Consider the following 23,772-nt stretch of genomic DNA (forward strand, 5'->3'; position numbering starts at 1 on the left):
AGCACCTTTGGGACAACCGTGACCTGGATGATTGAGAATCTCCACAGGCATCACGATGGTAAGATGATGTCATTTCAACAGCTAGTTTATCTGAGGAAGACCAAGAGGGAAAATAAGAGAGGCCTTTCCTACCTGAAGCGTGAACATTGAGGCACTAGGCTGGTCGCTGCTGAAAAAGGGAGTCATTCCTACAGCTGGCCACCCGTCTCTTTCTGCGTTCTTCTTGGTAAAGCACCTGCTCATATGCTTGGGAGCAAGTTCCCCTAAACCAAGGGGTCTTCAAACCTGGCCCTTTGATGACTTGTGGACTTCAACTCCCAGAATTCCTCAGCCAAGCACGCTGGCTGAGGAATTCTGGGAGCTGAAGTCCACACCTCTTAAACTGGCCGTGGTTGAGAAACACCAGTTTAAGCTCTTTTTGAGTGAGCATTATTTCGCCCTCACATTATGTCAGGGGTCTTCAAACTTGGCCCTTTGATGACTTGTGGACTTCAACTCCCAGAATTCCTCAGCCAGGCCCGCTGGCTCAGGAATTCTGAAGTCCGCAAATCATCAAAAGGCCAAGTTTGAAGACCCCCTTGCCCTAAACTCAATGCAATTCACTTCCAAAGGTATGGGTCTCTTGCCGGTCACATCCACCCAACCCACTAGAGCAGAGGCAAGGAATTTTGTGGGTCCCGTCCCCTAAGGAGATACATCTGGCAGGACCCACAAGGACCTTCTCCGTGGTGGCTCCCTCCCTCTGGAACATCATCCTTCTGGAAATTAGACCGGCCCCCACTCCTGACACTCTTCCAGGAGTGGTTTTCTGCTAGCAGGCCTGTGGAATGCACAGGGATGGAGCCCATTAAATGGCTGGCATGAGTGCCAGGGTGGGGGGTTATTTTTTTTTATAAAATAAATATTTTTATTTTCTTTTATATTGTGTTTTTATTTCCTGTAAGCCGCCTTGAGTCGCCATCAGCAAGTAGGCGGCCATATAAATTTTCCCAATGAATAAATATAAGCCTTAAAGATCAGGTAACAGTCTTACTTTTAATTCTTTTATTTCTCCCCCACCTTGAATGTGTAATGATTTTATGGATAAAGAAGATTTAGCTACTATGATGGAATCCAGGGGTCGACTCTTTTGAGACTTAAGTCGTTTACTATCAGGAGCAGAGTGCAAATTGGGCATATGAAGTGATCAAGAAAAAAAAAACACCTCTTAAGAATGTGCAAAATGTTTTGTCTTTTTAAGAGAAAAGCTGAGAGCTTTTCCAGAACAGTTGGGATTTGGTTGAAGGCGGGCAGAAAGGAAATTAATTCCAAGCTGGCTTGAAGCCCAAACCCCTTTTTCCTACCCTTTAGAAAAATATCATTATAATATCCTTTCAAAAAAATACTTGAGCCAGCGAGTCAGCTCAAATGTTAACCTAACAATTATCGCGGGTTCAAATTTCGTAAATTGGTAATCCCAGTTATCAAGCGTTTTTAGGAGTTAGGACTTCCCACTGACTTCTGCCTAACTCAAGATACAGAAAACGCCCCAAGAAAAGAAACGGCTTTACATGAGAAAGAATATTGCACTGTTACAAGCTTAAAAGGGCGTCATTTTATTCCAGAAATACCACGGAGTACTGGGAGGGAAACACATCCCTACATTTGTAACTCTCCTAAAAAATAAATAGCGCCTTTTACGTTCAAAACTGCAGATGGTATTGATGGGCTGTACAAATTCTGTTGTTTTTTTTTCCTTTCCCCCCAGTAACTTCAAAATCCTTGAAGGTAAATAGATGGGTGGATAAGAGAGGAACGGGTGGATTCATATAGCACCTTTCAGATGAAGAAGTTGCAAGCGCTTGAGGGGGGGGCAATAGAAGTTCAGGAGAAAAAAAAGAGAAAAGAGTATGGCATGCATGCATCAGACCCCCAACAATCCAGAGAGGGGAAAATGCAAAAAACTCTCGATTATCTGACCCAGGGTAACAGGGACCCACAGCCAGCTGCGGGCTCAAGGTTGCAGTTGGAGGCAGCTTCATCGTTCATTTCTGAATTGCAGCATCTCCCTGCCAACGAGAGAGACCGTGTATTGCTAAAATTTGGACTCTGTATTGCTAAGAAACACCACCCCCCAAAAAAATCAACCAGAGGGTGGTCCTGCGGGAACTGCCTAGGTCAGTTCCTCCAATTTGGCTTCTGCAATTCCCTTTAAAGTAGGTTTTTTTTTTCCTCACCCCATCAGACTTCTCTGCATAGGCGGTTGTCATCTTCGCTGGATCTCCCAGGACCATTCGGACGTCGTGCAGCGTCTGGGCGTCGGCGCGGGCTCCGGTCTCAAGGGAGCTAATCGCTCTTGGCAGCTGCTGTTGCGAGGGATAAATATTTCAGTCTGATGTAACCCCCACCCCCCCCACCCCAGGGATTCAGCTCCACAGCCAGCAGGTAGTCCTCGACTTACAACGGTCGCCTAGCGACTGTTCCAAAATTACGCCGGGCCTCCCAAAAGCTGTTTTACGTCCTGGTTCCGAAGTTCCAACCGAGAGTCCCTCGCCTGCGTCTGCATTTCGGGGTGCTCAGCAATCAGGTACAGGGTCCTGGGGTGGGGGTGTCACACGGCTGCAACGGGACGTTTGCTGAAAACCAAGCATTTACTTCAGTTTTTCATCACAAATGCCCCAGCGTGAACAATGGGCTTGTTTTAACTACCATGATTGGATTCTTGAGCAGAGCGCACAAGAGGCCGTAAAATTGGGTTGGTTGTGTGATGACCCGCTTTATGACCGACGACGGCTTATTGCGGGATCCAATCCGAGTCGGTCACCAGGACCGAAACTTTATTCTTCCAAGCTTTTAGGCTTGTGCTGGCGCAAACCCTCAAGAGAACTTCTCTCTCTCTCTCCGGAACGTGTCTTATCATGGCTTATGACTATAAGGGGCAGCCTCCATTAAGCCGAGGACTAGCCGCATGCCTGTCAGGGGGGCGCAGAGGTGTTCCCAGAGCGACAATCTTCACTCGAACCCCTCTGAGCTGTTTGAAGACGTTTCCTGTAGGCTAAAACCCTAAATTTCACGGGCAAATGCGCTTGCCAAAGAGAATACGAAAACACAGCATGCAAACGAAGGGCGATCCTGAAAATAACAATTTCACTGCGACAAAACAGCAATCTTCAGGACTAAGATCGTCGGAGCCTATCATTTTATCCTTTACAACGAGAGGATTAAAAGCTTGCCTTCTCTGGCCCCAGGCACGCACTCCAAAGAGTGTCAAAACTGCAACTCTGCAGCTCAAGAGGCGCCAATTTAGAAATTACATATCCCGCGGCCTTGCGACGTATTATTTTACGACGCCTGACTGAAAGCCTGATCCGTCTTTTCGGCCGGGCGGCTTGCAAATCAACCGGCTCTTGATCTTTTCCCTGAGAAAAGGGAACTCTTAGACAATAATGCTACGTCCTTTTTTTTTTTTTTTCCTCCCAGCGTTACGTTTGAGAAATACTGCTGCTTATGTTGTTTATCCTTTTTTTGATGGAGTGAACAACAAGCAAACGAGCAGAACAAAAGGAAGAGATCATTCATCTCTAGCATCATCACCAAGGTGGCACTCTGTGTGTGTGTGTGTGTGTGTGTGTGTGTGTGTATGTGTGTGTGTGCTGGAATGTGAGTTCAAGAAACTTGCAGGGGGGATAAACAACCCAGTGCAATTGTTTTTTTTAAAAAAATAAAAATAAAAATGAGTTGCTGTTCTGAAGCAGCGGAGAGAAATCCTGACAGCGTTTCTACGAGCTCTTTGAGTTAAGGGTGCATCAATGTCATTCCTCAGGGTTTGGCACTTCATTGCTGGCCAAAGTTGAACCCAGACAGATGTTGTGTTAGCTCTAGAAAGTCCCAACTAGAAACCATCCACAGCTTCCATCTGGCAGGTCCGCTCAGAATTTCCAGAGTAAGAACTTTTTAAGTCTCAGAGGTTCTTCGCTGGGTCTCTGAACTTTGCATGAGTCACAGGGTTTTTACAAACCCCGACACAACGCAATCGAGGGGTTGCATAACACAACGTCCTGCTGCTAGCTAGCGAAATGCAGTTGCCCTAGGACCAGCAGCTTTCTCGTGATGAAATTCTCACCACAAAGTTTTTTTTCCCCCCCCCTGTCCTTGCAAAGAGGAAGTGGATAAGGAAAAACCCAAAGATCTCATTCTTGGCTCTCTTCAGTTTTCTGGCCAGCTAAACGGGTGAGCGCCATATCCTCGGGGTACCGAATCTCCAACTCTGGGTTGGCCACGTAGTAGGTGTCAGCAAACTCCTCGAAGTAGCGGCCGATGTCCGGGTGAGGGATCTCGTGAGGGTCTGGGTTGAGTTCCAGATTCTCTGCAGAGGGAAGGGTAAGGGAGAGACCGCGTGAAGGGTGGAACCGCCAAGGAGAGAAGCGCAAGAGAGAAGCAACCAAGAGAGAGGAGAGAGGAGAGGAATCTTTTGGCAGCTTAACTCAGTGGGGTTAATAAGCCAGATTCACTTAACAATTGTGGCCAGGAAGGTCATAAAGCTGCATTGGCTTCCGGTTGCCCTCCGGGTGAGATTCAAGGTGCTGGTGATGACCTATAAAGCCCTAAATGGCATGGGTCCGGATTACTTACAGGAGCACCTGCTGCCGGCGTCATCTTCCCTTCGTCCTGTGCGCTCCCACAGAGAGGACCTCCTCAGGGTGCCGTCGGTCAGAGAATGTCGGCTTGCGGCCCCCAGGGGGAGAGCATTCTCTGTGGACGTGCCAGACCTTTGGAATCAATTCCCGGTTGAGCTACAGATGGCTCCCGACCTTTGCTCTTTCCGCCGGGATCTGAAAACCTATTTATTTGAACAGGCCGGCCTGGTTTAACGGTTTGGGGTATTTTTAATTATTTATTGTTAGGGCTTCATTAATTTAATTTACTTTTAATTTTGTAACTTTTGTAGTGCTTTTATTGCCCTGAGTCCTTCGGGAGAAGGGCGGTATAGAAATTCAATTATAAAGTAAATAAATAAATAAAGCGGAGCAGAACTCACTTAACAACTGTCTCACTTAGCGACAGAAATCTGGGGCTCAACTGTGGTTGCAAGTGGGAGGACTACCTGTACACCTTCCTGAAATCTATGCAATTCCTCCTTTTTTTGACCTTGCCCAGATGGGTGGGATTTGACACCCATGTTTCTGCTTGTCGTTATCTGTCAACTTCAGCTGTTATTTGAAATGAAGAGGCTGAACAAAAAGCAAAGCTGTTGAGATCTCCTTTTTCTTGAAAAGCTACTCTCTCTCTCTCTTTCTCTCTTTTTTTGCATTTGCTGTGCCCATCTTACAGAAAAGTTGCTGTTTCTTTTTCCCTAAGAAAGAGCAATTTTAGGACTAGGACAATTCTCAGTGGAGGAGAAAGAATATGGCCGTGTGCGGTGTCCTTAAAGACTGCGTATATGTTTCACGTTCCTTCTCTCTGTTTCTATGGCGTGGCTGTCCTATTTTAATTTTGATTACGAGGTCTTTAAAGCTCTTCTGTGTTTTGGTCAGATTCCTGGATGTAATTTCCCTGGAGACGGAATTTTTTTTTATATCCCTATAACCCAAGCTGAGTTGTAGACCAAGTTTAAAGTATTGGGGCAAGAGGAGGGCGAAGGGAAGCAAGGCAGACGTGAGAAAAACTATTCTTAATCGCAAGCTGCAATTGTACAGAGTGCCCTCTGCTGGGAAAACCATTTATTCTAAGCCTAAAATGGCTAAATAGCTATAAAGATCAACCTGGCTGAAAATAACAGGAAATTTGCAGATTGGTTTTCCTTCCGTCTTATTGTGGAAGACGCAATGGCTATTGTGAGTCCCACCTAGGTGAAAACCCACATAACCACTACTAAAATTTGTCCTTCGGGAAGCTGTCCTATCCTGAATTTCCATTTAGACCAGCACTGTGGAGACCAGTTGACTGGGAGTTAGTGGGAGTTTCCCCGGCACTATCAAGAAACAGCAGAGCCCTAACCCTTTCAAACTTGAGCACAAATAGATTTTAGATTGAGATTTATTTGATTTTTATACCGCCCTTCTCCCGAAGGACTCAGGGCGGTGTACGGGGCAATAAATATCAAAAATACAAGATACGAAAGTTAAAAAAAACATTAAATAATTGTGCCCGATGCAGTACATTAGTTAAAATCAATGTTAAAACTCCAAACCCATCAGACCAGGCCGGCTTGTTCAAATAGCCTCCTTTGTTGAAATCGTATGAACCCGGAGATACCGAGAATGGTCTTTGATGTTGGAATGACAGTGAATCTTGTTCACTTCTGGGTCTGAGGTCAATTCTTGAGATTACACGTCTTAAAAATTAAAAAGTCTGCATGATGTATGATTGGAATTACAGCCTTGAAGCCTCAAGTTTTCCAGCCTGATTTGCTGAGCAGGCAAATGTGGCAACTGCCACGGTCTTGTATCTCACTCTGCAAGGAAGTCACCTCTTCAGCAAAATCTTCCCAGCTCTACCCTATTAATTTTGACCATAGCTTACTGAAAGGGAATCTTTATATTAATTAACTACCCTGCACTGGTCTACGTTTTATTTCAATATTCAATAATCATTTTCTTTCTTCTTTCTTTCTTTCTTTTTCTTTCTCTCTTTCTTTCTCTTTCTTTCCTCCCTCTCTTCATTTTTTTTCTTTCAAGATCCACTTTCTTTCAAATAGTGGATAAGCAACCACGCATAAGCTTGTTGGAAATACTGCCTGCCTACCTTGGGCAGCGTATCGGCACGAGCCATCTTCCACTAAAACATTGTAGAAAGGCTGCTGAGGACCATGGGGCAGGCTGTGGACATTCATGTTTCGGATCCATTCATGTCCCATCATGCATGCTGGGTCCCAACCATAGATGACACAGTTGTAGCCATATCTAAATTGAAGCAGAAAGAAGAACCGCCAGGCCATCAGTGCTTGAGGAAGGCAGGCTGAGAGGTTCTGTATGGAGAACAAGGATGGACACTGCAAAATAGCATTGTAAGCCGTGTCTGCTTGGGTGAAAACTCTTTGGCAATGTAGATGTATAAGGGGTCCTTGGTGCTCGCTGAGCGTGGTTGATTTCTCGCAGACGTTTCATGAGCCAAGTAGGTAACATCATCAGTGCTAGAAGGGAGTGGGGTTTGAGGAGGAGGAGGAGGAGGAGGAGGAGGAGGAGGAGGAGGAAGATTATGGGGTCCTTGGTGCTCTCTGAGCTTGGTTGTTTTCTTGCAGACGTTTCATTACCCAAACTGGGTAACATCATCAGTGCTAGTAAGGAATGGGGCTTGCTGTCAATTTATATTCTAGTGGCATGCCCTGTCAGTGTTGATGCAAGCCAACAGTGAACAGCCCAACCAAAGAATATCTTAGACAACTCCCACTGACACTGTCAGGGCAAACCACTAGAATATAAACTATCAACTCTCTTCTAGCATTGATGATGTTACCTAGTTGGGTCATGAAACGTCTGCAAAAAAAAAAAACAAAAAAAAAACAAAACAACCAAGCTCAGAGAGCAGCAAGGACCCCTCATTTCAATCCCAAGCTACAAATATTCTCCTTTATTCTAGACATATAAACCCACAATCTCATTCATGACTTATGGGGAGACTCACCCATATGCTGCAACTTAGAACAACTTATGTTCTCCTTCTTGTGGCTAGCGGTGAAAAACACCTCACCTAGAACCACATTTATTACATGTTTCTTTACTGAACGTGAACAGAATTTCTCAAGTCATCCAGCTCATAGTGATCCCAAGGATGCTTTTTCACGAGGAAACTGGACTTTCTTGTTTTTCTTTGAAGATATCTGCCTCGTGAAAAAGCATCTTTGGGATATTTCTTTACTGAGTATGTCCTTTCCGGAATTGTTACTTGTCAGCAGCTTCATCTAGAAGTCAAGAGTTTCCCCCCCTTCCCCAGAAATATTCTAAGCAGAGATGGAAAAGGCTGCATGTTGGGAGACTTATGGAAGCCTGCCCGGTTGCTGGGGGTGGGGAGAAGGATAAAAATAAACTGGGGTGGCGGAGGAGGTCCTGGGAGATTAAGGAACAGTGACGAGCAGCTATCTTAAAAGTTGGCCTTCCAAGAAATGTGGGGTGGAAGTCAGGATTGGGCTGCCTTCGTGGCTGCCAAAAAGGCCAGCCTCGGAAATATGCCCCCACACTGCCTACCCACTGTGTATGAATAAAATACGCATACGTAGAAATTTGATAAGACAGATAGGAAGACAGATGATAGATCGGTAATAGACAGATGATTGGTCAAACTAGATGACAGATATGTATGTATGAGAGAGGGAGGGAGGGAGGGACAGAGAGAGGAAGAGAAAGAAAGAGAAACAGAGAGATGAGAGAGAGTCACACAGACGGGGAGAGAGAGAGAGAGAAACAGATGAGAGACACACATGGGCAGAGAAAGAGAAAGAAAGAGAGATAGAGAGAGACATGGGGAGAGAAAGAGAGGAAGAGAAAGAAAGAGAAAAACAGATGACACAGACACACACGGGGAGAGAGAGAGAAACAGAGAGATGAGAGATGGGGAGAGAAAGAGAAAGAGAAACGGAGAGAGATGAGAGAGACACACACATGGGAAGAGAGAGAGAGAGAGAGAGAGAAAGAGATGAGAGACACACATGCGGAGAGAAAGAGAGAGAGAGAGAGAGAGAGAGAGAGAGAGAGAGAGAGAGAGAGAGAGAGAGACGGGGAGAGAAAGAAAGATGAGATGAGATGAGATGAGATAATCCATTTGGGAAGTCATTGAGTCCCACTTGGTCATGTGGTTTCCTGAACTGGTCCACCTTAGAAAGCTGACGAAACACGCCCATCTTGTACCATACTTTGGTTCTACAAGTGTCGATTCCTACTTTTGCAGCCACAGAACCCCGTTGGGAAAGTGTGGGCAGGCGGGGCGGCCTCACCTTTTGTGTTTCATAACCAAGCCAACGGAAAAGAGGATCTCTTTGTGTTTCTCGTCGGAATGAAGCTTCACGTCGGGACCGGCCTCTTCTTTCCGACGCTCGATGTGCTCCAGGGTGTGCTGAACTAAATACCCCACGGCTCCTTGCTGGGAGGGGTCCAAGGCCTGAATGTGCTGCAAGATGTCCAGAACCTTTAACAGAGGGGGACAGCTGCCAATCAACCACCCTGCAACTCGACATTTAGTAAATATCCAATCGAGGATGTTCATTTTACCCTCTCAGAACTTCGCAAAGGGCAACCTAGTCCTCGACTTACGACTTAGGTAGCTGAGCCCACAATTACAACGGTAAGCCACGCCGGTAGTTACAACGGGTGACCGTGCGACTGATTCAATTTTTATAATTCTTTTTGGTGGTGGTCATTAAGCAAATCACCATGGTCATTAAGCAAAGCCGCGCTCAGTAAGCAAGCACGCTGTCCACAAACGGGTGGGGTTTGTTTGCCATAAACCAGACGTAAATGCTGATTTGCAGGGGGAAAAAACCCACCGTAAGTTGCAGTCACACGACCACAGAACACTGCAAACAGCTAGAAATTTGTAAGTACCTTTTTTTTGGGGGGGGGGGGAATCCATTGTAACTTTGAACAATCAACTAAGCAATCAGTTGCAAGTCAAGGACCACCAGTAGTTGTGGGACAATTAAGCGCACTGCTTTTTCACACTCTTTTTGTAAGTTAATCAACAAATATATTAATCATAACAGAATGCACTGAAGCTTAAACAAACATTCCAGGATTTCCCCTCCCTCTTTTTTCATTCCATTTGGTATAATTAGAGGGGGAGAGAGAAATTCTATTTTCTGATTTCAGAGACAGGTCTTGAAAACGATTTTAGTCCAAAGATTACAAAAGCGAGCTAGCTTTCTCTGAATTTATGTAGTTGTGCGTGTGTTTTTTTAAACTGCCTTTCAGGATACACTGTCCTCTGAAGATGGTTTAAAAGACAAAAACACACAAAATACTGTTATTGCACAGCTCCAAAAGATAAGTTAAATAAGCAAGAACTGAAATATCGGGGTTTTTTTTTTTTTTTTGCTTTTTCAGGAAACCTAGACACAATCCAGCAACTTTTAATTTAAAAAAAAAAAATCCTCACCCTGCAAGAATAACAAAGTTGATTTATACAGAAAAGGCAACAGGTTAAAAAAAAAGTTACAGAAAAACAAGTGGCTAAAATAACAGCAGTAAATCAATCAAACAACCAGCGATACAGAGACTAATATCCAGATGGTGACACAACTCATTCAAAAACTGAACAGGATTTTTTTAAAAAAGTCCTTTGGAGCCACAAAGGACTGTAAGATAGAGGGGGGGGGGGGGAAAGATATGTGAGAATTCTATCAGACAGTGCTTGCCAACAATGATTTTAAGGCAGGGGTCTTCAAACATGGCCCTTTTATGACCTGTGGACTTCAACTCCCAGAATTCCTCAGCCAGGCACGCTTGGCTGAGGAATTCTGGGAACTGGAGTCCACAAGTCATCAAAGGGCCAAGTTTGAAGACCCCCTGTTTTAAGGCTTGTAGGAGTTTGGCCAATTAAGAGAAGCAAGTACTGGGGGTCATAACGGGGCTATCCAAAAATGCAAAGTGGTTGAGTTCAACATCCACCAATTGTTCAAAAGAGAAGAGAAAGCAGAAGGAGAGACGACCATGCTCTTTAGGAGAGGCAACATCCATTCCATCCCTTTGCTTACTTCACGTATCGGATACCTCACCTACGTAACACGAATCCAAAGTACCTTCTCTGGCCAGATCCCAAGGTGGAAATAGAGTCTCGCTTGGAGCATTAGATGCTGGACGTTGTCCGGATACATGGCCAAATACAAGTCCAAAGAGTCCCTCAGGAGCTGGTAGGACTGGTCAGTGCTTTCCCTAGCAAACAGGGGCCAACACGTTCAGTGTCATGTTTTCATAGATACATTTTCCCTCACCTAGCTACGATGTCCCACTGCCAGTTAACTACACAGTTAGCGGACCTGTCCTTCACCACAGAAGTCACCAACCCCAGATCTTGCCTCAAATGCATAATTAATGTTGCTTATACACTGCTGCTGGTCAAGAGCTACGATACAACTGTTCCCTTTTCTTTCACTGTCAAACAACTGCTGCTGTTTCGAAGCTTCTTTCAAGGGTTAGCTGAAATCTTGCTGCCTTTTCTCGTCACCCTTCCATGTTCCAGAATGATAATGGAATAATGGAGCTGGAAGGGACCTCTGAGGTCTTCTGATCCAACCCCCTGCTCATTGGAGGCTTTCAAGAAGAGACTGGACAGCTGATTGTCCGGAACAGTATAGGGCCTCCACTCTATACTGTTCCAGACAAATGGCTATCCAGTCTCTTCTTGAAAGCCTCCAGTACTGGAGCACTCACAACTTCTGGAGGCAAGTCCTTCCACTGGATAATTGTTCTCAGTCAGGATATATGGACCTGGACCTCCAAGATCAATGTGGACCTGGACCTCCATGATCAATGAGAACTTGCACCTCCATGGTCAATGGGGACTTGGACCTCCATGGTCAATGGGGACTTGGACCTCCATGATCAATGAGAACCTGGACCTCTATGGTAAAGTGAGGACCTGGACCTTCATGATCAATGTGGACCATGGATCTCCATGGTCAATGGAGACTTGGACCTCCATGGTCAATGGGGACTTGGACCTCCATGATCAGTGGGGACCTGGACTTCCATGGTCAATGGGGACTTGGACCTTCATGATCAATGGGGACCTGGAACTCCATGGTCAATGAGAACTTGGACCTCCATGGTAAAGTGAGGACCTGGACCTTCATGATCAATGTGGACCATGGATCTCCATGGTCAATGGAGACCTGGACCTCCATGGTCAATGGAGACCTGGACCTCCATGATCAGTGGGCACCTGGACTTCCATGGTCAATGGAGACTTGGAACTCCATGGTCAATGGGGACTTGGACCTTCATGATCAATGGGGACCTGGACCTCCATGGTCAATGAGAACTTGGACCTCCATGGTCAATGGAGACTTGGAACTCCATGGTCAATGGGACCTTCATGATCAATGGGGACCTGGACCTCCATGGTAAAGTGAGGACCTGGACCTTCATGTTCAATGTGGACCATGGATCTCCATGGTCAATGAGGACTTGGACCTCCTCTAACGCAACGGAAACACTAATGCAATCTTGGCTGATTCTTACCGCTTTCCAATATTTAGCAAGTTGCCCACCATACGCTGCAGAACCTCTTTGGCTGTTGCCACACCGTAAAATTCCTCCGTCACGTGGTGCCCAATCAAGTATTCACATTCTTTGACCGTCAGCTGCCGCCCCTTCCCAAAAGCATCAATGTATGTGTAGTCAAATATATTTGTGCTCCTGACAAAAGAAAACCAAAACCAAGGGGGAATTTGTTTCTCATCGTGCTTCTGCTCACCTTTGGCGCTGGACAGGACCCTCCCTAGTTTTCTAGAAAGTGGAAGCAAAGGAGGGGAGAAACACAGCTAGTCCTCAACATACAACAGTTCATTTAGTGACGGTTCGAAGTTACACCGGCTCTGGAAAAAGCGACGTACGACTGTTTTTCACACTTATGACCGTCGCAGCATCCCCACGGTCATGTGATCAAAATTCGGAACGCTTGGTAACTGCCATATATTTATGACAGTTGCGGAGGTGTGTGTGACGGTGACCTGGGGGGGTCACGTGAACCCTCTTTTTGGGACCTTCTGACAAGCAAAATCAATGGGGGAATCCAGATTCACTTAACAACGGTGTGGCTGACTTAACAACTGTGGCAAGAAAGGCCGTAAAATGAGGCAAACATACACTTAACAACCGTCTCATTTCGCCCCAGAAATTGGGGACTCGGTTGTGGTCGCTGAGTTCTGGTAACGTAGCCTTACAACAGGCGTCTTCAAACTTGGCAACTTTTTAAGACTTGCGGACTTCAGCTCCCAGAATTCCTCCGCCAGCCTTGCCTTGCTTACGACAAGAGCTAGTACCTCCCAGACTAACTTGCAGGGCTGACGCAAAGCCCATCTCTTCTTTGAGCCCTCCAGGAGCCTGAACCCGGAGCCCCGTTTTGAAGCTTAAATGGAGCTTTTGCAAAACGCCAGAGGGGGGAAGACGAGGCTCCGTCTCCGGCCAAGAGCTGGATGGTGGGAAAGAGGCGCCACCGAAACGTCGAGGAGAATCAATAGGATTCTGAAAGCATCACGGGCGGCCGGCGAGTGAAAAAGCTGCTTCATCGGCGGGGAAAATCTGCTTCTTTTCCTTCCAGACAGCTGCGCCCTCATCAGCCTGTAACATCGAGAGCGCCCTGGCAGGGTGGATCGATCGCTTTCTGTTCCCACGCCAGCCTCTTCTGCCGGAGCTAATGAGACTGTGGGACGATGCTCGTGATGACGGATTTCTCTATTACTAAGTAACAGGGCCTTCGAAATGAGCACCGCCATTTTTCTTTCATGGAAGAAAACACAATATAACCCCTCCTTTTTAAAAAAAACAAACAAAAAACTATGACTTCACTGTCTGGCACGGTTTAACTAGAGAATGAGGACCCAGATTGTTGGGGGCAATTAAGCTGACTTTGTAATAATGCCGCTTGGGGTGTGTGTGTGAAAGCCCTAACAAGCAGGCATATACATAGAATGAAGGCTACTGCTCAGCTTGTAAGCCGCCCTGAGTCTTCGGAGAAGGGCGGGATATAAATGGGATTAAAATAAAATAAAATAAATAAAAGAGCCTCAGTGGAGCAGTGGGCTGATGCCTCCTTAAGTAACACCAGCTGCCTGCAATTAGTGCAGGTTCGCGTCCCACCAGGCTCAAGGTTGACTCAGCCTTCCATCCTTCCGAGGTAGGTAAAATGAGGACCCAGATTGTTGGGGGCAATTAAGCTGACTTTGTAATAATGCCGCTTGGGGTGTGTGGGAAAGCCCTAATAAGCAGGCATATACATAGAATGAAGGCTACTGCTAAGCTTGTAAGCCGCCCTGAGTCTTCGGAGAAGGGCGGGATATAAATGGAATAAAAAAAAAATAATTGCAACCTGGGACGTTTAAAGGTAGCGTTGACGGAGATAAGTCTTGCTAGCTCAGGGAGGCACAGAAGGGGGGAAAAATAAAAATAAAATAAAATCGAAGCTTACCCTTCTTTTCCCTGGCACCATCTGAGCAGAAAGTGACTGGGGAAATTGACCGCCTCAAGCTGGACGCCCAACTGCTTGGCAATTGTCAAATACAGCACCGACAAGCTGATGGGGATTCCGGTCCTGCTAATCAAAACCTGAAGGACAGTGAGAAGGATGAGAAGGCTTGGCTGCTCCTTGGAACTAGATTTAAAAAAAAACAATGCTAAAAACAGGGGGAAGATAAGAGAGTCCCCGGAATTAGTACGCTTGGGGAAGCTGAACTGCATCAATGTTGTGCCGAGACGTTTGAGGATATTATAGTCAGCGAGTTACGGCCGTTAACGTAAATGAAACCTGGTTGCTGAGCACTCACAAACCTGGCCATCTGACCACAGAAGACAGTAGGTGACCTTGAGAACTCTGAACACGGGTTGCGAGGACCCCAGGTAGGTACCGTTGCTACTTGGAACAAAGGTTAAGTGACCGGTTATAAGTCAAGGACTACGTGCCCACCCAGCTGAACGACAGGGCCTTGTCCGGTGAAAGAAAACGCCGTACCTGATGGATGTATGAATTCTGACAGTTGTAATAATCCAGCTCGTTTCCTTGGTATTTCAGCTGCTCATAGAGGACGCAGTTCATGGCATCGAGGACCTGCCCCTGAAGCTCCAGCTGAGGGACTACCAAGACCTCTTCTTCTTCAAAAAGAAGGCAGGCCATGGAAAAAAAAAGAGAAAGGCACATTCTTATTTATTTGTACCTCATCTTTCTTCCGTTAGAACTATCATCCCCCCTCCCCCCAAGTTTTGTCAGCAAGGCTGGTCAGGCTGATAAAGAGAACGATGGGTCCCCACAGGTACCTTTTGGCAGCATGAAAATGTAATAAAAGAAATAAAACAAAGGTATAGGGTTTCCACATCGCCTCGTTTGGTTTATTTGTTTAAACTAACAAATGCAAATACTTTACATCTCCCTTTGGAGTATGTAACCTTCCCTCTTCCTATTTTTCCACCCAACTAGCAAAAGCTAGACATTAGGGCAGGGGTCTTCAAACTTGGCCCTTTGATGACTGGTGGACTTCAGTGGCTGAGGAATTCTGGGAGTTGAAGTCCACCGGTTATCAAAGGGCCAAGTTTGAAGACCCTTGCATTAGAGACTAAAGCAGAGGTGTGCAACCTATGTTCTTCAGGTGTGGCTGAATGACAACTCCCAACGTGCTCTACTGCTGGAAGCTGCAGTGCGGTCACAACTGTATTATTCCAACTTCAGATCTGTGGACTTCAAATCTTGGAATGCTCAGCAACGACCACACTGGTTGGGGAACTGCGGGAGTTAACTATCCAGCCAAGGCAAATTGATCACTAGAGCCCCAGTTACCCATGGATGGGTTAAATTGATTGATGAGCCAAGTCCAAAATTTGTTGCAATAGAGCGCCCGCCCCAGTTGGATGGGTTTCCACAGGTCTACCACAGCAAAACGTTGACCCAAGAGAACTGCATGCCGTACCTGCTTTTCGGTCCACGGTGGGATGTCTGGGGTTTTTGGATTTGAGATATTTACAAACTTTAGCAGCAATGTCGTCAATCTGAGCCTGGATACTCTTGAATGTGATGTCCGACAAAGGGTTACAGTACTGGTCAATCAGCACAGCCCCTGGATAAAGACAGGAGAGATCCAGGACGTGGGTTTGGGAGGGCAGACTACAATCTTGAGTAGAAACATCATTTTCACACAGAATGAAGAGAATCATAGAGTAGACATTTAGGTGAAGGCCCCACTAACTTAGGTGCATGAAATCAAACTAGAGCAGTGTTCTTCGACCTCAACCAGTTCATGACGTGTAGACTTCAACTCCCAGAATTCTCCAGCCAGCAGCCCAATATCTTAAACTGGTTGTGTTTGAGAAACACTGAATCACGAGTCGGCTGCCCAACCTCAGTGGGAAAATTGAGTTCAAATTTATTTATTTATTTATTTTATTAAACTTATATACCACCCTTCTCCTGTAGGACTCAGGGCGGTTTTTTAAAACAATGCAACAAGTTACAAAAATTAAAAACAATTAAAATAATTACAACTAACCTTGAAATATAACCCAATTACAATTAAAAATACAATTAAAACCCCAGTTAATACTCTCAGTCTAGGCCAGAAAGCTCGAAGAGCCAGGTCTTCAGGTCCCGGTGGATGGATATATTTTAACATTTAAAATTTTTAACTTTTAACAGGGTCATTTTTTTTTATTGACGGCAGACTGGGTGGGACTAAAAAGTTCAATCAATCAATTCCAACTTTGCGAGATTTTTTTCCCCAAGAAGTTAAAATTGATTGATTGATTGAACCTCTTTTTTTTGCACAAGGCGGCGGATTCCTAAAGCGAAAAGGGTTTTCTAAAACCCAGCTGGGACTGGGGTGACGGCGCGTGTGCCCACAGAAGGTTCTGCGTGCCACCTGTGGCACGCATGCCATAGGTTCACCACCACGGATCTATGCTAATCTCCCATTCCTTTAAACAACTCTCCTGTCTTATTTTGTTGTGTCTTACTTTGTTACAATTCTTTAAATATTAGGTTGTTTCCTACAAATGTGTCTTATAGTCTCTCAAATACTACACTGTGTCCGTGTCAAACTTTCTGGGACATTACTAACCTTCTAAAAAGGATTGCTGATCTGCTGAATACTCAAGGTAAGTCTTCAGTTTCTTTAAAATGTTCTGTTGCCGCAGGAAGTAAAGAATTTTCTTTGCATAGTACTTCCAGGTCAGCCCTTTCCTGCAGAGTAAAGGAAACCACTGTGGTTAGTCACCTTAGCAAGACGGGCAGCATGGAGATTTGATAATAAAAAATATATATCTAAAACACCCAGAAGAGTTGAAAACAGACTAGGATTGTAAAGCGGAATCCTTAAAAGCGATTTTAGCCATAAAACAAGAAAGACAATCAAGAGCCTAGAGGGAAAAAAACAGGTTATTAAAATACTAGCATTTATTTGTTGTTGTTTATAAAGATAAATTCATCCATGGATCTTGATATCATCTTATGATAGGAAACTTACAGAAACTAGCAACAGCATTTAAGACTTGTATATCGCTTCACACTGCTTTACAGCCCTGTCTAAGTGGTTTACAAAGTCAACATCTTGCCCCAGCAATCTGGGTCGTTTTACCGACCTCGGAAGGATGGAAGGCGGAGTCAACCTTGAGCCGGACAGAATCGATCTGTTGGCAGTCGGCAGAATTAGCCTGCAATACCACCTTCTAACCACTGCATTACCACAGAATTTCAGTTCTGTTTAAAGACGATCCCTTGCTGCAGATTTGGGAGCTATAGATCTGAAATATTTTCACAAATACACGTGAAAAGTTTCACAAATACATGTTAAGATATTTTGTTAGCTCCAACCCAACTCCTCACTCTTTGAGTCTTCCTTTCAGAGATATATTCTTACCAGATTCTCAACACCTTCAACAACGGCAGAGCTTCTAATTCTTAACAATTCTTAACAATTCAAGGAGACATTCAGAGATGTATGTGCCTTGAAAGTAGCCCCCGTTGAACTGGACAGCCCGATCAAAGGGAAATCTTTTATAACGCTCTGGATGGTGTCATAAAATGTTTTATGATGGTGTGTATGCCATAAAATCTTTTACAAAATTTGCCCAATTAGAGTCACGGGTCCTGGATTTTGGAGGCATTCTGTATGTCAACTCATATGAGGTAGCTTGGGTCCAAAATTGTTGCCCTGTGATGCATCATTTCACGCAGTTCAAGGTGACTAGTACGAGAGCTTTTAGTGATATATAGATCATGGGTCTTCAAAAATGGCCCTTTGATGACCTGTGGACTTCAACTCCCAGAATTCCTCAGCCAGGCATGCCTGGCTGAGGAATTCTGGGAGCTGAAGTCCACAAGTCATCAAAGGGCCAAGTTTGAAGACCCCTGATGTAGCTGAATTCTTAATGCTTGTAAGGTGATTTTTTCAGCTGAATCTCCCTCAAAGGTTTGTTAGCGAGATAGGTGGGCTGGTCTCGAGCTCCTTGGGAAAGAGGCAGGAGACCAGTGTAATTTAAAAGTGAAACATAACAAGTTGACGTCTATGCTACGCACCCTGAGGAAACAGCCAAACAGTTCTTTCCTAGGGTTGAAGAGTCAGCCTCACCTGCCTGCTGTATTAAGAATGGACATCAGCTCATCCTCAAAGAAATGGCTGGGGCAATCCAGAGTCTCAATATCAGTGAAGCCATCACAGGGCACCTAAATGGAAAAACAGGGCAATGATCTCACTGCTCAAGAAGCTTTCTGCAACAACCTCAAGAATAATCAGACACCATTTCATCTCTAGCTGTTAGACTGGCTCATTGTTTTGAGAAGAAAAAGGACCACTTGTTGAACGAGATGAAACCGCTATAGCAGATTTGACTTCTCCAAGGCCCAATGAAGCCTGTTGAGAGTTTGAAGCAAAGCTGTTTAAATTAGTGTGTGTGTGGGGGGGGGGGGCAGAGTTTCCATGTTGGGGGCAAACTGAGAAAGAAAACACCTTTACTTTGATTCATGGGGTGTATGCCTCTAAAATAAAAAAAAACAGGTGGTCCTTGACTTACAAACCACAGTTGAACCCAGAATTATGGTCGTAAGTTGTTGTGGTCATTAAGGTGACCACACAGTCCTGCATCTCCCATTGCGGTCATTATGTGGAGCCAGGGATTCCTCGGGGTGGGGTGGGGGAGGCCCTTGGTTGTTGAACAAATGGTCATACGTTGAGGACAACCTGCATTCTCGGCATGTGATTATTCTTAGATTTGATACCCAGGAGCTCCAGGTAACAACCTCCATTTTATCTCCAGATCTGTGGGAACAGCCTTGGAAAGACAGGAGGAAGAACCACTGCTTAGACCAGGTTCCCCCCCCCCCCCATCTTGGCAACTTTAAGATGGGTGGACTCAAGTCCCAGAATTCCCCAGCCAGCCTGATTTAAGATGGGCAGACGTCAAGTCCCAGAATTGCCCAGCCAGCAAATAACAAAGAACAACAACACATTTGACTTTTATTTGCAAGATCAACCAGAAAAATCTTACGTGCTCTGAAAAGAACCTTTTGGAAAACGAGGCGACGATCGTTTGGGCTTTCAATCCCGCTCTGTGCCGTTCTTTGTATTCCTCCAGCCAATTCACACTGTCTGCCTGATTATAGTATTTGATTAAAGAAGGCCACCTGCGTCAGAGGAAGACAAACCGTATGGAAATTCATCGTCAGTCGCCACACGGGAGTTAAAAATCCAAACCAAATGCTAACATTTGGGCAGACCAAACCAAGGCTGTGCTTTGTTAGCAGATTAAGGGGGGGGGGGAAATGTCTTTTACCCATTTATTTTAGATTTGCTGTAGAGACATTTTAAAAAAAAATTAAACAAGTTTAGGTAATTGCCTGTCTACCAAAAGAAATGTAATAGAGCGGCGTTTCTCAACCATGGCAGCTTTAAGACGTGTGGATTTCAACTCCCAGAATTCCCCAGCCAGAATTCTGGGAGTTTGAAGTCCACATATCTTAAAAGTCGCCGAGACTGAGAAACACTGCAGCAGACTGTCCACTGAATTTGGGTGAGCAGGAAAGGGGGGGGGGGGAAGATGGGGAATTTTTCAAACTTGGCTGCTGATCCTGAACAAATGGCTTAGTATGGAAACAATCGTCTTCCACTCAGCTCTGCAGAGCTGTTATTTTTGGGAATCCCAGTCCACAACAGACCCACCATATCCTCTTCGATGACAGAATCTTCTAATTACATAAAAACAAACAGCTTAATGACATCATTCTGGTGCGGCCACCGATGGCTTCTTCCTTTTCCTTCAGCTAGGGAGGCTGTTCCTTCAAAAGTGGACTGGTGCCTAAAAACCACTATAATGGCTAAGTCAAAGGGGAAGAAGGGTCGTAATGCAGATGTGACTGAACAAATAGTATCAAATTTATTTGCCATACTATGTGAATGTTCCAAGAGAAATCATTGAAGTAATCTAATGCAGCAAATTCCGCTTAACTTATCTGTGACTCAGATCCATGATGCACGATTCAATTGGGATGGCCACACAGGCGTTTTTCATAAATAAAAGGAGGCATCTCAAATAAACCAGGTCAGAACTGAAGAAGCTTCTTGGATGAGAAGCGAAATGACTTCCAAGGAAAAAACAAAGGAAGTCCAGTTGCCTCTGGAAAAGCACCTTTGGAACAACCACGGCCTGGAGCATCTCCACAGAGAACTCTAAATAAACCACATCACCGTATCTGGTTTGCAATGATGCCCCGCAACATATAATTTTTTGCTCAGGATTTTTTTTACTGATAATCTCTCTTCCTTTCCCAGCTAGAGAGCGAAGTACAACTTGCAAGCATTTCCATTAACACTTGCAGAGTCAATAATGAGGAGAGAGCTGGAAAGAGATAGATGTGAATTTTCTCTTCCAGGGAGAAGGCGAAGTTTGCCTGGCTCTGTGCATGTCTTGGCAAGGGAAGACAAGCTTTTTTTTTCCTTTCCTTTTTCCCTTTTTCCAACTGCCAGTTGGCTTGTAAAACTCCGACTGAACAGTTCAAAGGAAGCAGATATTCCGTCTGCACCTGCAGAAGAGGCGGAACCAATCCGCAAGCTAAAACTCTGAGTTTGCTTCCAACCTGTGGTCCGCGATTCAGGGATCGGCGTCAGCGTGCCAGCAGCCCAAATTGGACCAAAGATTCAGATCCAACCATGTGGGCTGGCGATAATAGAGGCCTGCCTTCCCAAAGCAGCCATTTCTTTGAACGTGAGACTTTCTGGCAAGCGAAGAGTTATTGACCCTGTTCCTTTGGCCCAGGCTCCATTTTAAGTAATTAACCATCCGAGGGCTTTAAATCCTCTCCCGCAAATTCAGTTGTAGGAATTATTCCCTAGCTGCTGGCCTAAAATAAACAGTTGCAATAATAATGTAGCCGGACCATATTCCAGGCAAAGAGTCATTTGGCACTCGCTGGCCTTCATGCTACTAAATTCATCTATCGCTGAAAAGGAACTGCATAAGGCATAGATGAAAGCAAGCAGATACAACAACAACAACAAAACAATAGAAGCTTTGGGAATGGCAAGGTCAGTTATTGGAAGCATTCCTCACAAACGCTGCCTTTTGTTAACTCCAGATAGTAATATAATAACAATAAAAAAAGTTTTAACGTAAGCGAGGACAACCAGATGCCTATAAAAGCATTCTACATTTTTAACTAGGGGTTTTTTTGAAGTCACAGCTAGGATGATAGCATGTATGATTCATTCATCCAATTTCTATAGCCGCCCAACTCAACAAGTGACTCTGGGCGGTTTACAATTCTAAAATTATAAAACAATTTTAAAAAGACATTAAAACAGTAAAAACATCCACAAACAGCAGCCATGATGATTAATCAACTAACAGTCAAGCCAAATAACACATTGTTAGCTCCAGGCGTGAATCCATAGCCAAGTTTTTAAAGCCTTGAAAAAGGCCAACAGGATTGAGCCATTCTAATCTCTGAATAACTACAAAATGAAGCATGCAAAAGATTTTTTAAACGTGGCTGGGGGCAGGTGGGGGGGGGCATCTATACTGGGGAGGGGTTTTTTTTTCCAAAGTCCAAATGTCCCTACTGAATGCAGCCCGGGATTGTACAATCACAGCCACAGCAGGTAAGAGTGAGGGGAAGGCCATGCCTGACACGTCCTTTTGTTTAGGAACAGAATTTTGATTTGTCCGGACAGGTCCTCAAGTTATGACTATTCGTTCAGATCCCTCTTCCTTGCTCCAGGCTCTTTGCACATGCCCAAAAGCATCCCTTCACACAACCTGACATCCAAATGCATGCAAGTTTGTGCTGCAAACCCAGAAGCTCTTCCTAGCTGGAATTCCATCCCTCCTCCTGGGCCCCAGCCATCTGCCCATGCTCAGAAGCCTCGTTGTTCCTGGCTATGCCCAGAAACCCAGAAGTTCCTCCTGTTTCAAAGTAAGCCCGTCCTCTACCCCCTACGCTCTGCACATTCCCAGACACCCTGGTCGGTGCAAAACCCGGAAGTTCCTCCAGGTTGGGAGTAACCCCTCCTCTTCCCCTGTGCTCTGCACATGCCCAGACACCCTGGCCAGTGCAAAACCCGGAAGTTCCTCCTGGTTGGGAGTAACCCCGTCTTCTACCCCTGCGCTCTGCACATGCCCAGACACCCTGGTGCACAAGTGGTGCAAAACCCGGAAGTTCCTCCTGGTTGGGAGTATCCCCTCCTCTCCCCCTGCGCTCTGCACATGCCCAGACACCCTGGTGCACAAGTGGTGCAAAACCCGGAAGTTCCTCCTGGTTGGGAATAACCTCTCCTCTCCCCATGCGCTCTGCACATGCTCAGACACCCTGGTGCACAAGTGGTGCAAAACCCGGAAGTTCCTCCAGGTTGGGAATAACCCCTCCTCTCCCCCTGCGCTTTGCACATGCCCAGACACCCTGGTGCACAAGTGGTGCAAAACCCGGAAGTTCCTCCAGGTTGGGAATAACCCCTCCTCTTCCCCTGCGCTCTGCACATGCCCAGACACCCTGGTCGGTGCAAAACCCGGAAGTTCCTCCAGGTTGGGAGTAACCCCTCCTCTTCCCCTGTGCTCTGCACATGCCCAGACACCCTGGCCAGTGCAAAACCCGGAAGTTCCTCCTGGTTGGGAGTAACCCCGTCTTCTACCCCTGCGCTCTGCACATGCCCAGACACCCTGGTGCACAAGTGGTGCAAAACCCGGAAGTTCCTCCTGGTTGGGAGTATCCCCTCCTCTCCCCCTGCGCTCTGCACATGCCCAGACACCCTGGTGCACAAGTGGTGCAAAACCCGGAAGTTCCTCCTGGTTGGGAATAACCTCTCCTCTCCCCATGCGCTCTGCACATGCTCAGACACCCTGGTGCACAAGTGGTGCAAAACCCGGAAGTTCCTCCAGGTTGGGAATAACCCCTCCTCTCCCCCTGCGCTTTGCACATGCCCAGACACCCTGGTGCACAAGTGGTGCAAAACCCGGAAGTTCCTCCAGGTTGGGAATAACCCCTCCTCTTCCCCTGCGCTCTGCACATGCCCAGACACCCTGGCCAGTGCAAAACCCGGAAGTTCCTCCTGGTTGGGAGTAACCCCGTCTTCTACCCCTGCGCTCTGCACATGCCCAGACACCCTGGTGCACAAGTGGTGCAAAACCCGGAAGTTCCTCCTGGTTGGGAGTATCCCCTCCTCTCCCCCTGCGCTCTGCACATGCCCAGACACCCTGGTCGGTGCAAAACCCGGAAATTCCTCCTGGTTGGGAGTAACCCCGTCTTCTCCCCCTGCGCTCTGCACATGCCCAGACACCCTGCAGCGAAACCCGGCAGCAGCTCCCCCCCACCCACCCCGCCGGCCCGCTCTTCCCCCGCGCTCTCCCCCCGCCCACCTGCGCCGCAGCTGCTCCCGCCAGACCTTCCCGCGGGGCTGGCAGGCCTCCCTCAGGTGGCGGCAGGTGCAGGCCAGGCGGGCCAGGTCGGCGGCGCCCAGCGAGCCGCAGCACAAGATGAGCTCCAGCAGCTCGCCGGGCAGCTCCGTCAAGCCGAGCGGGGCCGGGGCCAGGCCGGGGCCCTCGCGCTGCTCCTCGGCCTCTTTGGCCGCCGCCGCCTCGCTGGCCTCCCGCTCGGCCGCCGCCATCTTGCGTCTCTCGA

The 23,772-nt window shown here is 46.3% G+C and overlaps 1 protein-coding gene across 9 annotated transcripts; it reads right to left on the reverse strand.

The window, feature by feature from the left end:
• Positions 1–1,575: 1,575 nt before the first annotated feature.
• FBXO21 (F-box protein 21) lies at positions 1,576–23,764 on the reverse strand. Of its 9 annotated transcripts, none has more exons than XM_083373560.1 (15): positions 23,511–23,764; positions 19,155–19,290; positions 18,239–18,333; positions 16,730–16,851; positions 15,587–15,733; positions 14,638–14,774; positions 14,098–14,234; positions 12,150–12,326; positions 10,709–10,841; positions 8,909–9,099; positions 6,724–6,881; positions 4,106–4,345; positions 2,441–2,615; positions 2,217–2,345; positions 1,576–2,048 (listed from the first exon to the last, which is right to left on the reverse strand). In XM_083373560.1, the coding sequence occupies exons 1-12, from the start codon at positions 23,756–23,758 to the stop codon at positions 4,170–4,172; spliced, it is 1,857 nt and encodes a 618-aa protein (XP_083229686.1). In that variant the 5' UTR covers positions 23,759–23,764; the 3' UTR covers positions 1,576–2,048; positions 2,217–2,345; positions 2,441–2,615; positions 4,106–4,169. The 9 variants fall into 9 exon arrangements, with proteins under 9 accessions (XP_083229686.1, XP_083229687.1, XP_083229689.1 ...); XM_083373561.1 differs by having other exon boundaries at positions 4,103–4,345; XM_083373563.1 differs by having other exon boundaries at positions 2,217–2,342; positions 4,234–4,345; positions 14,638–14,777.
• Positions 23,765–23,772: the final 8 nt, after the last annotated feature.

The sequence above is a fragment of the Vipera ursinii genome (genome assembly GCF_947247035.1).
Source record: "Vipera ursinii genome assembly, chromosome: 14".
NCBI classification, from domain to species: Eukaryota; Metazoa; Chordata; class Lepidosauria; order Squamata; family Viperidae; genus Vipera; species Vipera ursinii.

Excerpts from the sequence above, each read along its gene's own strand:
- FBXO21 (XM_083373559.1), bottom strand. The coding sequence starts at position 23,758 with ATGGCGGCGGCCGAGCGGGAGGCCAGCGAGGCGGCGGCGGCCAAAGAG. Across the intron at positions 14,235-14,637 it reads AGAATTCATACATCCATCAG|GTTTTGATTAGCAGGACCGG; the intron begins GTACGGCGTTTT and ends ACTGTCCTTCAG. Across the intron at positions 12,327-14,097 it reads TGGTGCCAGGGAAAAGAAGG|GAGCACAAATATATTTGACT; the intron begins GTAAGCTTCGAT and ends TTCTTTTGTCAG.